Source organism: Aulonocara stuartgranti (assembly GCF_965226115.1).
Source record: "Aulonocara stuartgranti genome assembly, chromosome: 12".
Classification (NCBI taxonomy): domain Eukaryota; kingdom Metazoa; phylum Chordata; class Actinopteri; order Cichliformes; family Cichlidae; genus Aulonocara; species Aulonocara stuartgranti.
In genome coordinates, this window is record NC_138948.1 from 11,279,095 (window position 1) to 11,296,816 (window position 17,722).

The 17,722-nt window shown below is 37.8% G+C and overlaps 1 protein-coding gene across 1 annotated transcript in view; it reads left to right on the forward strand.

Annotated features, from left to right (window-relative positions):
- Positions 1-17,722, forward strand: part of LOC309719034 (ADP-ribosylation factor-like protein 15) — a 90,926-nt gene that overhangs the window by 27,219 nt on the left and 45,985 nt on the right. The window contains 2 exon segments of the mRNA XM_082554799.1: positions 1,134-1,278; positions 2,725-2,784. Of these exon segments, the coding sequence (XP_082410925.1) occupies positions 1,134-1,278; positions 2,725-2,784 (205 nt within the window).

Sequence of the window (17,722 nt, forward strand, 5' to 3'; positions counted from 1 at the left end):
AAATTGCTCTTTTATTGGATGTTCATTTGATTCTTTTAACTTGAGATAAAAAGTATTTTACAACGACTTAAAGCCGGAGTATACAAACATACAGACCTACTTGAAAACTGATGATGAATATTTGTTTATCCTCTCATTAGTTTAACTGCTTCTGCCCACCGAGGTATTCTTTTTCTGATGGCACACCTGGACAGCGTGCACACAGATGTGCAGCAGTTCATGTAGACTTGCGCATGTTTTTACTTCTTGTTAAAGTCTCTGAGCGCAGCAACAGTGTGTTGAGGAGGGTCGTCCTTTGACATGAGCAGTAGGAAATCTTGTGTTGATGTTCTTGTACTTGAAATGTGATATCGTAGATGGGTAGGAGACTGTGTGTGTGTGTGTGTGTGTGCGCGCGCGCGTGCGTGCGTGCGTGCGTGTGTGTGTGCGTGCGTGTGTGTGTGCGTCTGTCCTGCCATGTCCAGACTGGTTCCTGTCTTGCTAATAAAAGAGATCTCTTTTTAGTTTTGGATACTGATCTCCCCACACAAGTTTAAAGTTCTCATTCACGGTTCACACTGCATTTGCCCCTTAATGTCTCACAGCAGGCCCTCAGTCCCAGGCCGTGATTCATGGAGTGACAGGTCTGCCTCTGGCTGCCATAAGGGCCCAATCAGACAAGGTTTACATGCAGACAAAAACGTGTTGGACCAGCACTTGGATGCATGCATCTAACCCCCTGATTGAATATAGTTTGTCAATGACATTTTCTCTATGTGGCATGATTAAATTAGATCGTTCGTACATGTAGAAATCATGGTAGTATCATTCTTTGTCATGGTGCATTCTTTTTTTTTATTAAGCTTTCTGCTCAATCATTTGTATACTTTTTGCTCCTTGTACATCAGCTGCACGTGTATCCTATACTCAGCCTGTTTTTTCACGAGGTGTGAATTTTTGTTTTTCCGTATGAAGACAGAAATGCCTGTGAGAGTTGTCATGCAGAGTTATGGAGGCAAGAATTTATCCTAAGAATTGTTTTGATTGCAAATGCAGAATTATAGCGGTCCTCCCTCCAATTCCCTATCTCCCCCCCCCCCCGTCGCGTAGAATTGTCTTCCAATGCATTCATTGCTTTGTATGCTTTGTTTTAGTGTTTTCGGGCACTGTGCTGTAAAGGACCCCCACCGCCGAGACCAGAGTATGATGTGGTGTGCATTGGCCTGACAGGTGCTGGAAAGACCAGCTTGCTCTCACGCCTCTGTAGTGAGAGCACCGATGGCATAGTTCCTACAACAGGTATGTGGTTATAAGACATGGATCAGTGGAAAAGAAGGCATAAAAAATTAGGTACAACAGCAGAGGGTGCATGCTTATCTCCCTTCGCTCACATGTGTTCTTGCAATCTTTCTCCTTTTTAGTCCTTTGTGATTCGAATCTGAAGGACATCATGTTCTTGAAACAGATAGATAGTACTATCCAGGTATTAGTTTTCCAATAGAGGAAGGACTTTTTCCAGTCCCAGTGTTTGTGCCAGAATAGATGTCAGGATGTCACCTGCCAATACTTTTTTTTTTTTTCTTCTTCAATCAAGTGGCAGGCTGGTGTTATGTCCAGAATAGAAGGAGTTTTCAGGGTTTGCACATCATTCTTGTGGTAGTCAGCACTCTGCTTTCCATATATGCAATCCCTCAAGAACCCTGACATTCCTGTCTCCTTCGCGGGCTTTGACAGCAGCAGTGTTGAGCTGTTGCAGAAGTCCCACTTTAGATTTACTCTTTTTCCAGGAGAAGCTAAATATAACGTAATTCCCAAATGTGCTGCCTGTAACAGTTAGTTTGCATTTTTCTGTGTCAGGGGGTGTGTTAGGTGAGTGAATAGCTCTCTGCGCCTGCTGATGAGTATTAGATTATTCTGTTATTATAAAAAAGTTATTATTATAAGCCTTAATAGATAAATTAGAAAATTAGTGTTCATCTCTGAAAGCAGATTTAGCTGTCAGCACTGTCCATCTGCCAAATGTACAGAGGGAAGAACAGGAAGGCCAATAAAGGGGGAACTCTCCTGCTAATATTCTTACTTCCTGCTTTATAATTGTGCACTGTTGTAATGTACATAGTGATTAATTTAGATGCTTGTAAAATCATAATCTGCTTTCAAATCTCTCCTCCTATTTGTAAATGTTGTCAGGAAATGAATTCCCACCAAGACAAGTTAGCATAATTTGAGCAACATTAAATTTGCCCTTTAGTGGGTTTCTCCACTATTTCCCGTACGCAGCCGCATAAACAAACCACATAATACACGATAGTACTTAGTTGTATCCTCCGCTAACCCCAACATAGAACAAAACACTTTTCTGTTTAGCTCTTCTTGTTTTTCTGTTTTTCTAAAACTGGACCACACAAAGTGTTTTTCTTTCATGTTTATAACACAAATATGTTGTCAGTCCTGTGTGTGTTCACCAGCTGGTTTGGAAAAGGTACACCAAATATCCCGGGGAAACCTAATGATAAAATTGATTTCTTTTTCTTTCCTTTTTTTTCTTTCTTTCTTTAAAGAAAAAAAAAATCCACTTTCTCACTATTGAAAAGTAAATGGAGCCAGCATTCCTAAAAGCTGACTCTCATCACTCCTAGCATGTGCTGGACACACACACACTGACACGGAGGGAAGTACAATTTTTTTTTTTTTTTTTTTTAGGTGATTGCAATGATGGATTTTCATTGTTTTCTTTCCTCTCAGGTTTCAGCATCAAAGCAGTACCGTTTCCAAATGCCATCTTGAATGTAAAAGAACTTGGAGGTAAGAAGTAAATGCAGGAATTCAAGTTTGTAACGTCTGTATTAGATGAAACGGAGTGACCCAGCAATGAAATGCTGTGGGCCATCGTAGACATTAACAGGTTAACTGGCCCCTGTAACAGTAACTGCATCATGTGATTATTGGGATTTTCTGTTTTCTTTGTATTACTGTAGGGTCTTTACCTTACAATATAAAGTAGGCAACGGTTATTGTGCCATAATGAATGTTTTCTTTTTTGAAATCCGTACTTTATGATCTGTTTACCCACCAAACTATGACCAGCTTCTTTTTCCAATGACATCATTGGAATATTTTGTTCCTCGATTACAAAACACTCATATGTTGCACAGGTATACAAAAGTCCATATGTGACCTGTTAGATATATACTTTAATGGTTTGTCTGTCTTTAATCTGTATTCACCCCATCTCTTCAATTGAAATTTACACAAGCGGGCACAAACATCAAGAATGGGGAAAAATCTTTCTTTTTGTGTCCTGTAGCATGACATCTTTCAGACACAGGCGTGTGTGTGTATAGACGTCAGATGTGTTAGTGTGTTTGTTTTTTGGTGTGTTTTAAATTTCCAATGCTGAACAACGTGCACCGTATTATTCCTGGAAATGTACAACCCTCGAGGAAGCTATTAAGTTGAGATGAGGAAACCTGAGGTGGAGGATGGGATAAATAAACGGAGCTAATGCAATCGAAGTCCTTAAAGAGAGCCTTGAGAAATAAAAGGAATAGATTGTTTTGTAATTTCAGTTTCCTGTGCATGACAGGTGCAGTGCATATTTTCAAGGATCACCCAACTTAGGCGTCTGAAAAGATGAAGCACACACACTCACACAAATGCAAAAAGAGGCACTGGGGGGAGACCACCAACGAGGGAGCTACCAAATTTGGACAGAACGCATTAGGGGTTTTGTTTTTTGTTTTATTCCCCCCCAAAAGAGGTTTTTCTGGATTGGGTCAAAGCCAGTCTGGTGGTAACAGTGGTAACATGATTGTGGTTGGAAAAACACTGGTCCCACGGATGACACACTTGATTTAGAGACGTTAGTATAGGCTGCCACCACAGAAAAGCGTGATGAAATCTGTTCTCTCTTTCTCTTAGCCCTCCTGCCTGAACACTTACTCCCCTGCTCCTTTCCTTGTAAATACACAGAGCACAGGCAGTTGAGTGATTTATGTTGCCATCCGATATGGATGTATTGGAGACGGTGAAAACAAGCACATGTTTTGATGCCTCTACTAACTACCTTTTCTTTTCTTTTTTTCTTTCTTCTTCTTCTTCTTCTTTTTTTTTTTCTTTTTTTTTTTGAGGATATTGGATATTGTGTGTGAGAAAAGGTGTTGATTTGCAGCCATTATGTTTTCCCTGCACAGGCATCCACCTTTTCTTCCAGTTGTATATGACGCAAATATATAATTGGAAGAGTTTGTGTTCTTGCATAATTTTCCACTGGTCAGTTTTCATGCAGAGACCCTCAGAGTGTCTTCTGATTATGGCAGGCTTGTTCTGCACAGTTTGAAACTTACTCAACACTTCCCACTTCTGTCAGTATTCTTTTATTCCTCCCCTTTCCCTATGGCTTTAAAACAAGCAAACATGCCTGCTTTAGTTTTATGTTATTTTGCACTGCATCAATGATGCAGAAAAATGATACAAGATGTGACGCACAGACATCAGTGTTCCTGACCCCGAAACCCTTGTTTTACACAATGCCTCTGTGGCTTGTTCTCTTTACTCAGCCCTGACTTGTTGAGAAGTGTCAGGATGTGAAGCACTTCCCGTGTATTTCCTTCCCATGCCACCGGAAAGCCTATTGAAGATCAGTGAGGTACTGACGCTTAACAGTCAGAAAGGTAAAGCTAGTTTTGCGTATTTAGGTGACGTATGTGCCCTAGGTCAGATGACCTGTTTGTCAGTATTTGTTTGTTTGAGTAGAGCACACAAACCATTTAAAAGACACAAAGTCACATAAAACTTCCTCACAAAAGCTCAAGCATTCAAGCATTTTATTTTTTTATGTGCTGTTCTTCATTTCCTTGGTTTTGTAAGTCTCATTATTGCTCAACCTTTTACATCTGGGAGACAAAGGTAGTTTCAGCTGAACTGGAAGCGGGTATATGGGAGTATGTTAAGGTCAACATTTCTGGCACACAGCAAAATCTTTCATAAGTTGAACTCGTGAACATATGAGGAGAATACAAACTTGACATTATCAGAAATTGTCCTTTGTCACGTGTAGCAAGCAGCAGGAGATGTTTTGCATCAGTTTTGTTTTTCTTTATTTCTATAGTGCCAAATCACAACAACGTTCACCTCGTGGTCCTTTTATATTGAAAGGTAAAGACCCTACAATTACACAAAAAACCCCAACAATCAGGTTAAAGATATTCCATGCAGCTGATTCTGACATTTGCACGCACAATCACCTTCATTGGGTAATTTCTAGGAAAATTTCTAGATCTGGCATAAATTCGAGCATGGTACAGCAAAAGGAAACCAACCAGCAACAAGTCAGTTTGTGAAAGCTTTTCCTACATAGATATTCAACAATTAACTATAAGTGTTACTGCAAGATAAAAGCGCTTATGAACCAAATAACTCCGACCATGTAAAGTTAGAGTGCAGTTTCACTGAGTGCTGAGGTGCATTGTGTGAAAAAGTCACCAAGACTCTGCTGAGACCCAGTAACTGCTGAGTTAAAACCTTCTCTGCCATTCACATCAGCACAAAAGCTGTGTACTGGGAACTTCATGACATGGGTTTCTATCGCCAAACAGGTCCTCTAGGAGCATATGTATAGGTGACCCTGTAATTTTGATCATATGGTGTTGTACTTGGAGTTTGCTATAAAAATATAAAAGGACTGGAATGGTTGTGCATTGGTCATGCACAACTAGATCCACCTACATGGTGGATCTGTGTATTGTCACCAGGGGATAGTATCAAAATATGCAGAAAACAAATGAGCTACGCTTATTTGTTTGGGCTGTTGTTTGTGCTTTAGCTTAGCCTCCACTACAGAGAAGGCAGAGGTCATAATGTACGTGTGTTGTTTTGCGTGGTGAACTCTGCTCTTGCGTTCCACCTATGCAAGCTATCTGTGCCTTCAGGCAGCACAGTGTTGTCTTTATTTTTTCTTTGTTTATGGAGTACTGCACATAAGCATGTTGTTATATTGAGCTATACTAAGCCAGTAAATCCGTACTTAAAGCATAATTAGCTTGTATTTTACTTGACACCCGAATAAACTTTTTTTTCCCAAGGCTTCGGTGCTTCTGCATATTGGCGAACTTAACTATAGCATTAAACTATAGCATGTGAACTGCATGTGACCTACAGTTCAGTGCTGTGTCTGAACTCTTTCTACACGTAGCATGGGGCTCTGGAGCCGATCTATCCTGGCAATGTGCTGCTCACGCTGTAGATTCTGTGTAGATGCCGCATAAGTCTGGTTATGCATTTTTAAATCGCCGTGCTTTGAGTGCACTGGACCAGATTATCATATCTACAAAATGTCCTATAGACTAAAGACACAAATCAACCTTTGGGAAGGCATGCCCTGATGGATGTTACCAGGCGGGGCGATATGTTTGTCTGAGTCATGCATTTGTTACTGACTTATTTTAATTTGTTCTCCTTTTCATCCTTAACTCTGATTTTTGTCTTTTCCTTCTGCCTACCATACCTTCTGATCTTTAAAATTGTGTCTGTGTTGTGCTGTTAGATGTTTTCAAGAAAAAAAGACCAAAAAACTCCCCAAAACAATGCCTCACTTTGTTTTACTCCTGTCAAGCTTCCCTTATTGATTTAGACACATTGTCTGGCCTTGATAAAACACCCTGCTCGTATCAGACAAGGCTTGTCTGTCGTGCCAGTCAGTGTATTTAGCTTGTAAATAACTTCGTAATTTCCACTTCTCTGCAGGATTGACAAAACTTTGCTGAGAGAAGAGTATGACAGGATGAAAGGACAAAATAAACACATCCAAGCCTGATTTAACTCTAACCTGGAGAAGATGAATCTGAATAATTTGGATTCCACCTCCGAACAAGTTATTTGTAAATTAAGATAAATGTGCATGGAAAAAGAGCAAAAGTGTGATCTCACCGCAGAGTCTGTCTGCTCTCAGAGGCGACAAAATCCAAATAATCTTCTGCTCTGTCTTAGCTTTTTATTTAAATAGTGACACAGTCAATCAGTGTCATCAGTATGCCATGCTGTATTACCCTCTCAGGACTAATTAGAAATTATAATCAGGCGTTAAATAAATAAATACCCAGAGAGAACTGTGCCTTTTTAATTCTAGGATGGAAGCATGAAGAGATTGATACTGTTCATTTATTCAGTGGACAACAACACTGCAGCAAAACTGCATCATTTTTTTGTACTTATCTTCAGTCTGACACACATTAGCTACTGTGCCAGGTATGAGGATTAGGTGGGAAGGGCACCTCCAGTGTGTGTGTGTGTGTGTGTGTGTGTGTGTGTGTGTGTGTGTGTCTACATGTGTGGACAGTGATGTGACGTCAAGTCTAGACGGGCCATTTCACAGTGTGCATTCATGTCACGCAGGGACAGCTGATGAAGTGACCCTAATAGTCACAACACACTGCTGTTGTTCTGTAGCGATGTGGCTGGAGTTAAGAATTTAGACATTTGATTTGAACAACAGCGGTGCATCTTTGTACATGCAGAGGTGTTGTTAATACGGGCTGTAGACTATTTGAAACAAGGCTTTACATTACTTTGTTATTTTTCATTACTATACATACGCTATTGGTGATAGTTAATGAATATTGATTTGGTGTATGATGTTTAAGTTTGACCTTTTTATTTCTAGATTAGCATGTGTGTCTGTGTGATCATGTTAATGACTGTATACAGGTGCTGCATGCATCATTATTATCATATAGTTGAAAAAGAAATCTGAAAAAAGGCCTTAATTCTTAAAGTTCCTCTTTCCAAGGTAAAACATAGTGCAACCATAACATCTTAGTAAGTAATAATAATGGTTGTTTATTTAAAAAATACTACAAAAGTAGTTTATTTAAATAGCATTTGGAGCCTTGCCCAATTTTTTTTATGAGTAGGATTTATCGGCTTAATCATTAGAGGTGGGAATCACCATACAACTCACAATACAATATTATCATAATACTTAACGCACGATACGATATTATTGCAATTTTTAAAAATATTTTGCGATATTCAAATTCTGTACATAAAGGTAAACTTTATCAATATTCATTTTATCTAATATCAAAGGCTCACACTCAATCTTTCTCTCATTTCAGTCAGTTTTATAAACTGAACGGTTTGTATTACAGTCTAGTCCAACTTAACTGAATGCAACCATCTGGTACAATTATAGCTATTCTGAACTATGCAATTGATGAAAACTATGCAGCCCATTCAGCAACTGAAGAATTTGAAAGTAAATTAAAACAAAATATAATTTTACATTACATAAAAAAGTTTTAAACTTGTTCCAGTCCACGAAAAAATTGTTTGTAACAAAATATCGATTTCTGCTGTCCCTGTATCGATACATTATTAGCAAACAAAATATCACGATACTACACAGTATCGATTTCCCCCCCACCCCTATTAATCATGTGTATGAATAAAGTACAGTTACTCATTCAATTTTCGCCATTTGCCAATGCACATTTGGTGCACATAGGTGAAGATTTAGTAGTTAATTAAAATTACACAGTTTCTGTTTATGCCTTTAATTGGTAAGATGAGGAAAACGATCACTGCAAATAAGTAGAATTTAGAAGCACTTGTAAGTGTTTTCTCATTTTAGAAGCAAGTTTGCGTTCATTTTAATTCAAATCAAATTCAAATTTTATTTGTCACGTACACAGTCATACACGGTACGATATGCAGTGAAATGCTTAGACAACTGCTCGTGACCTAAAGGGGGAAAAAAAGGAAAAGGCTATGAATAAGATAGGAATTAAATATGAAAAATTAAAAACGGTAAATTTAACTAGGAAGGAATAAAATATAAATTAAGGTTAAAAATGAAATAACTGTACAACACAAATTAGAATGAAGGGTAAATTTAACTGGGAAAGAGTAAGATAAAATATATAAATTAAAGTTGAAAATAACTGTAAAACAAAATACATAGTATAGAACTATATAAGAATGTATGAAGAAATATAAATAAATAAATAAATAAATATATACACAATAACAGCAGCTGTGCAAGTATTAACTGGAAATGAAGAATATAGTGTCCAGTGTTGTGCAATCCACATTATGTCTTGTGCAGTGCAAATATGCTTAAAGTGATTTAAGTGATGAAGTGAAAACAATGTCCAGAATGTCCAGTGTGTGTGTAAGAACTATATGTGTGGGTCAGTACTGTGTGGGGGTGTGATTGAGAGACCGTATCGCCTGCGGGAAGAAGCTCCTCCTCAGTCTCTCTGTGTTGGTCTTCAGGGAGCGGAATCGCTTTCCTGACCTCAACAGAGAGAGCAGTCTGTTGTTGGGATGGCTGAGGTCCTTCACGATCTTCCTGGCCTTGGCCTAGTGTCAGTAGCCCCAAATAATTTAATGTTGCACTCAGTAGCACCCACTTGGAAAAGCTGTGGAATAAACAAAAGTGATTTGCATTGTTCAAAATATTTTGTAGACACATTTCTGCTAAGGACAGACACACTTCAGTTTCAAGTGAATGTCAGGCTACAGCAGTGGGATAGATATGAATCACTGTTAACTTCCTTCACAAACAATAAAGGATTCAGCATATCATATTAGTAAAATTATATTCATGTCATAACATTATATACATACGAATATGCACACATGCTGTCATTTCTGGAGTATTTATGTCAGTGTCACTGGTATGTCTCAGTTGAGAGGACTACTGAGATGTAGATGTCATTGATCATTTTTCAACATGAAGCCTTAAAGGGGCACCATTTACCCAAACCTGTGATTTACCCCCAAAACCTGAAGTAGTTTAATCCCCTAAACCTGTCCCAGTAGTTCTTGGCCAACCCACTCTCCACAGAACAATGGACTAACTAGGACACAAGTGAGATGAGATGAGCAAGACAGATTAACATGACAGAAAATTTAACAGCCAAATTTAGCTACCAAGCGCATCTCTGAACAAAAACACCACATAGTAGTTACTACTGACCATATGCGGTTCTCATTCCTATCAAATATCCCCACTGTGTGTGTAAATTTACCCTGAAAGAAGCTTTTGCTTTGTGTGGGGGGGAAAAATCCAACCACAGTGAAGTAATTTGCATTGCATTTAAAGCGGATGATGGAAGCCACAGACTGTTCTGGTTTTGGAGTTCTGAAGTCTGGAGTGTAACCGATCTGCATTTGAAGCCTTATTCAAGCATATTACCTTCCTTCATGTTCATTGTGGTTAAATGGTGGATCAGAAAGAACTCATTCGCATCCTCAGGGTGCTCTGGGAATGCCAACTTTTGATGTTGAAATTTCTGAAATATTGAACATTTTCAGTATTTCAGAACCCGTAGATCAGAAACAAGCAAGATCATCTAAATATTTTTGTTCATATTAGTGCAGGAAACTGTTTGTGTAAGAGAGGTGGGTAGTGTCATATAAACATCAGTGGCTTGGTGATTGATTATTACACTTTGAACCACTCACATTACTTTTCCATAACCGTAAACAGCTGTGTCAGTTACAGTGGCGCATGATGAAAATGGCTCAGCCATCGAAGACCAGGGTTACACACCCAAAAAGGAAAAGTTCTGCCAAAATATTACATATAATAACACCAGTCAAATGATTGCTTATAGTAACATCTGCCAAATTATTGCATACAGTAACACAGTCATTTAGGATATTTTGTGAAGCTGCATTTCTATAAACAATTACTGTTAATTGTGTGCATAAATGAAAGGGATTAATGTGTAGGCTGACAGATGTACTGACAGTGGAAGTGTTTTTTACTCCTCACTCCAGTTCCAGCCAGGTCATTCCTTAGTGAAGTAAGAAAACTTTATTACAACAGCTTTGCTCAACAGTCCCAGAAGGCTCGCTCGTCACTCTGTTGTAGCAATTTTCCTCAGTCTCTGGCACTAGCATAACTTCAAAGAGGATTGCTTTCCGGGATTTATTTTTCAAAAGTTTAAGACCTAATACTGAGTTTTTGTTTAAGGTGAAAGCTGCCAGAAAACTTAAACCAAGAAGCAAAACTATTTAATAAGTTATTGCTAAACCTGACAGTAAATCTGAGACCAAAACAAAAAGATCAAGCCCTCACAGTAGTCTTATTTATACCAAAGGAAGTATAGGGTGGCAGGGTTTCAACTGTTGAAATGTATTGTTGAAATATAGAGCACGGCATGCTGTTTGAATTTGTGAAAGAATTCATAAACACAGGCTATTGAATGCAACAGAAAGAGTCTGAATTCAAGCTGCTTTTAATTTTTGCTGCGTATTGACTGCTTGACGTTTTTCTGGAATTTGCATCCAAGTTTTGTTCATTAATTAAAAGTCAAACACAAAATCAGAACATGCTGTTACATGTTTGTACAAATGGCAAATGTCTGCTTTTCCCACTTTCTCCTCTAACGGGGATCGTAACTCAGACAGAATCTTAATTTTGCCGTGTTTTCACCTTCAGATGGTGTCCGTAAAGTGTAACCACTGAATGCTTCAAAATAAACTGAAAAAGTGCACTACTTTCTGTCACATTGAGACTAGGGTTTTACAATATTTTGTAACGCAAGGAAAGTTAATTGTTTAAGGAAGATGGAGATTACTACGGAAGGAACAAATGTGTATTTTTACCCTCCACTAATCTACAGATTCTTTTTCTTTCTTGATGATGAACTAACTTTAATTCTATGGTCTTTGAAATATTAAAACTAGTCAAAATGCCCTTTTTAGAATATCTTCAAACCCAAACTGGCAACTTAAAATAGCCTTGTTTTTCACCACAAGCAGAACATTAAGTATCACTAGTGAAAAGTTAGAGAAAAATTTGCAGAAATATGACAGAAAATGGTTTGATTAAAAAAAAAGTTATTTATTTATAGATGATTAACTAATTAACTAAGCAGCAGACCTTTTTCAGGTGGAAAAGTTCTGACATTTCAATAAATTCAAAAGCCTAGACCTATATCAACGTTCATTGTCAATAACTTTGAGAAAGAATGTGAAAATGTTTTATGCGTGTGGAGAGTTGGCTGCATTAGTAATGCATGATAACTTCATAAGTGTTTCACACAAGTGTCCTGTTGCAGTTGGCTGTGCATGTGCAATGAATCATCAAATGCATGCAAAACACAGCAAGTGTTCATACAATATAAGTAAGATTCAGATTCAAGGTCTTTGGGGCATGAATTTAAGATTCATGGGTCCCAGACCTCAAACCATGCATACTTTCATATGTTTTATTATTTTATGCAGTACATGGAATGTGTTAGTACTTTCCTTCCTTTTTGCTTTAGCCTCACATGCTGCAAAAATGTGCACTCGCCAAACAAAAAAAATATAACAAGTCAGATGTGTTATCCAGCCATTTAATTTCTGAGAAGTGACTCTGATGTCAGACTCATAATAAAACTGTTTCGCTAGTGTAATTTATTTTATTTATTTGTTGTTGGGTTTTTTTTTAGAAATTCTGAAATCTGAATGCTTGAGGTGTTTAGGGAACATCTGTAATTTTAGCTGCACTCCCCACTACTACCAGAAAATTCCCAACATGTGTGAAATTGCAGCCAAATTTGGGCAGACTAAAAATAAATGAAGCGGTCTCCCCAGCAACTCAATTCCTGTCTGTCAAAGCAAGTGACTAATACAAGGTCAGTTTCCATTTCATTATTTAGAAATGAATGTCTTGGCTAGCATTTGTTTTTGTCCCCGGGCCCACTTCAGGTGTTTTGCATTTATTACACACAACTACATGCACGCCATTCACTAAATGCATCCTTATGACTATTCTCTTTTACAAACCTAAATGTTATGTGCTTGTTTCTGTCTGTTATGCTTTCATAACAACCAATTGGCTTCATATGAGGTGTTCAGGGAACACTGGTAACTTGGAGTGTCTGCCAGGTGATTAGCATTTATGATTTGTAAATTATACAACAGAAAATTGCAGACATTACACTTTCCCCTGTGCATTGCATATCTATTTGCATGAACATTGGTCACACACGATGTTTGGGCACAACAGCTTGGATCATTAGCAAATGTAATTCTATTGCTATCAGCAAGTGTGCAATCAGCTCTTCCTGAAAGGGAACATTTGAATGAATAAGAGGTGAACCAAAAGATAAGTGTGAGGGCAAGTAGAAAGGATGTTGAACATTCATAGAAATGCAAATTGTAACTTAAATTAGAAGTAAATGGGAGGCATTCAAGGGAACACAAATAAAATTGAAAAAGGAAAAAGTGATAGTATTCAGCTGTGAATTCTTCTTCTGTAGCACCCAACAAAGCATACCATAAGATTTGACAGCGCTATGTGAGATTCTTTCAACTAGCTGATTAAAAGGACTCGGTTCAGATGTATTGTTTATCCATGTAATTTGTCATGTTCAGGCAGGGAATCTGTCATATTGGAGGCAGGCATTTTAATGTTACTTTTGTCAGGTTTTACACATGGAATAAGTGAGGCAACAAGCAGTCCAGTTCATGAGTCAAGACTTGACAAGTTCACTAGGAGCCGTGACTGTTACTGACATGCTATTTTTAACTTCTCGTGATACAATTTCCAGCTTGTTATGTCTGCTTGCAGTCTAAAACTATAAAATGTGTTTTTAAATTATTATTCTACGTTCTTTTTGGTGGATATAAATAAAAGCGATACATGAAAGTTGTCAAAAACAGAGAGGAAAAACAAGCAAAGAGATGGTCTGGCGCACCGATGGTGCACTTTTAAAAAATTAATCATATGAGTAACTTCCTCCAAGAATCATGACATCATGTTTGCAAATCCTGCTCACAGACCAATAGGTGGCAGAAGCTGCCAACAAGATCCGACGAGACATGACAGACATTCCACCATTTCCAGGCAAAGTTGAGAGAAGCTTCCTAGTCAATCTCTCAAGTGCCACTTTGTCTGATAGCTTTCCACTCTAGTGAGAGGTGTGAGTAGAAAGAGTGGGGGAGGAAGGAAGGAAAGAAGAGAAGGAGAGCATGAGAGAAAGGAGGTAAATGTCACTGAGAGCAATTCGTGATTTTTAAACATTTGCCTGCCTCACAGTTCGTCACTTCTTGGCAATTAACTTACTATGAGCAACTATAACAAAATAACAATTCACAAGATTGCAAAGGAAGGAACCTCACCAGATGGAGAGGGATAATTTTAACCAGAGAAAGTACGTCTTCTACAATCAAGTGAACATACTTGTGTGTATAGTGTACATAGAGACAACAACTTTATTGAGCGTGTAAAACAGACATTTAGTACCTGTTAATAGAAAACATGTGGAAAGGGCAGTAATCATTTGAGTGAATACATTTAAAAGTGTGAAACCAGACAACAGCTATTCTTTTTATAATGTGATGTGCAGTAAAGTGTTGGTGGAACTTCAGCTTTTTATAGATTTCATATAAGAAAGAGATTTGTTTAGGAAAAACAACAACCCTTATGTGCACTTTGAATTTGTAAAACTAAACTTTTTGTTTCAAAATTTTGTTGGAAATGTGTACTTTCCTCCTCATACATTCCTCGTGAGGATCAGCAGCTGTTCTCAGTTTGGATTCAATCAGTTAAAATGAATTATTCTTATTTCATAAGACAAGACCCCTAATGCTGAAGGACCAAGAAATGAAAGAATATTGCCAAGATATCACAGTTATTGGTTATTCCTTACTGACTTTAAGAAAAGTGTTGTCAGAGTAAAAAATGATGCACATGGAATGGCATTCATACAGTGCTTTTCTAGTCTTTTGATTCCTAGCCACATGTTACCATACATTCACACAATGCTTTGTTCTGTGCCTTTAGGCACATTATTTGCCTCTCCTCTATGCTCGATTTAGAATCACAGTTTAACCTAAAACGCATGGGTTGTTTTTTGTTTTTGTTTTTTGGGTTTTTCTTTGCTGTGAGGCAATAGTGGTAACTACTGCAACACCGTCCCACCCATGGTGAGATTTGCCATAAATAACACCAATTAGACTTGCTGTAATTACAAAGGTACATTCAAGTAGTGTAGATGGGTTTGCAAAAGAGAGGTTCAGAGATTTGACCAGACTTTGTGTTGCAGCTCTTAATACATAACAGGTTGATTCTTGTTTGTGTGGTGGACACTGCTGTTTGAGGTTATTTTTGGCAGGGGTTTGTTCAGTGAACATTGTAAACCAACCTTTTTCCCTAAAGTAGCCCATCAGAAAAAGTCCCAGGAAATAAACAGACAGAAGTTATTAGCTGAAAATGAATATTTAAATCATTATAAATGATTACATGTCTGAAAAGACACTCCCATAGATACAATCATATAACACCTATACTCAGACTTTCCATTTATACAGTTTGCGTTAAAGATGAAAAAAATTGTATGCTACCCCCTGTTTTTAAAATTCACCAGTTCCTATTGGGAAAAAGTGCAAGTTTGCCTTGAAGAAGTGATGTAGGTAAGATGATCCAAGAATCAGGGAGAACCTGCCACAGTTGTTTGGTGGATTTAGGTGATCTCAATTGCTGCTTCTCTTCTTATAATCTCAGATTGACTCAGTGATGTTGAGAACAGGACTCAGTGGTGGCCATGCCATCTGTTGCAGGACTCGCTTGTCCTTCTTGTTATTGAAGATGATTCTCTAACTGACAAGCATGTTGATGATGATACTTTGTGGCAGTGATTAGGAATTATTTTTCATAGCGGACGTCCAACAGTTGGTGCTGTAATTAAGGACATTAACCATTTATTTAACATGTTCATTTAAAAGTAAGCAAAGATGACAAATGACCTTTAAACTATTTCTAGAGTGGGAAGTTAATTTTCCCAATGGGAAACTGGGGCTGTTGTGCAGGGTTACACCAGTAAGCTGAACTCAGTTCTGCTCAGTGTTAATTTATTAATATTGATTTAATTTTACAAACTACTATCACTGTAGATTTTAGAATTAGTCAATGAAAATGTGAAAAAGACAAAAGTACCAGCATTTTATCGCTGTTTAATGAGTATGTGCAGTTTCTACTAAATTTCAGACTTAACTTTATGCAAAGTGCTGTTGCTGTTTTGTTTGTAGTTAGTTCGTTTTTCTTATTCAGTTATAGAAATCTAGTCTGTTTTGGACTTGAACAAGTGTATTGAATTCACATTGAGTGTCTAGTAAATTGAAGATCTGCCTTCTATTCTGCATCTGAGAGCTCTGGAAGCTTTACCTACCTTCTCACAAAGCTCTCAAAATTGCGTCCTCGGATCCCATTTCTTTTTAGCAATTTACCCAGGCTGAACCCTCTGTCAGCTGTGTGGTAGTCTATGTCACTATGTTCAGTCTCATGATCCTCCAGAAGTGGAACAAACTGTCTGTGATTGTCTTGCACTGATGAAGTTGCACTGATACTACGTCAACAACATTCATTTTAGAACTGACTTTCACAACACCTCCTGAGGTGTAATACATTGCAAAAATCTGAATTTCAGTTCTGGGTTCATCTTAAAAGTTGGAACATTTTTCACTGTCAGATTTGGACAGCCATTGCTTGAAACACCTGCCAGTTTGTCCCATTTTGAGCCCCAGAATATCCAGGTGAACAAATCACTTCCTGTTGTTGTCCCGAATCACTAAGCTGGTCTTGATGGACCAAGCCCCATCCAGGGATGAACCAAGCTTTTTCCTTGTTGCTTTTGCAACTTTGCTAGCAAAGGATCAGATGTCAGTTCCTGTTCTGCATCAATAATTTGTTTGGTTTTGGGTTTTGTTTTTGTTTTTTTGTTTTTTTCTGTGTTTAGTCTCCTAATGACATTTTAAACTGTAATATTTAATAACAGCAATCCGCCCTCTACCAAGTAAGCACCCAGCTTTAACTCAGACTTCAGTAAATAAATATTTAGAAGTCCAGGTCTTGTGGAAAAACTCTACGTTCTTCATCAATTTTTCTTTAATGTGAGCTGATGTCTTTCAGAGCTAGTATAACTTGCAGCTGTGAAACATCTGGTCCAATGCATTTACAGTGAAGCTGCAGTCACTTGCACACGAATATATGTAAATTAAAAAAAAAAAAAATAGCATTGACCTCCAAAATAAAGCAACAAAGCTGTATTGTGATATCCAAAACATAGCAAAATTATTAAGCCATTCACTGATGAGGATTTTATCAAAGTGTTTGGTGGCTGAAATGGGACAAACTGGGTGACGTATACTTATCTATGTTTGCATCCTAGTTTCCTATTGATCTCACATGGGCCGCTCAGGGACAGTCAAAGAGCCGGATGTGACCTGAGGGCCGTACAATGCTCTGCACTATATGGACAAACGTAATGGGCCACACCTCTCTGTCTGTTTTCAATCCCTTTGCCTCAGGTGTAATAAATCTAGCACCTAACCATGCAGTAGGCCTTTAGAGACATCTGTGGAGGAATGGGTCATTCTAAAGAGGTCAATGAATTTGAGCATGATACTGTAATAGGATACTATGGTTGAAACACTAAGGTTACATTAAAAGCTTTTGTGTGTGTTTATTTTGTTATTAACTAATTATTAATGTCTTTTCTCAAATTTGTTTTTACAACTGCAACCTTTGCTGTGAGTGAAAATTAGAATGGAAGCAGAGGAAGGTGGCGGTCATGTCTGACTCGTGTTGTCAGCATCTCTTTGGTTGTTTTGGTTTTACACCAAACCGATTCCTTAATCCATAATTTATATATTTGAGTGTTATGTATATTTTCTTTTCATTAAAGTTAATTTACAAACACAACAATTACAAGTGTCATACTTTCTAATATAGAGCTCTAACAGT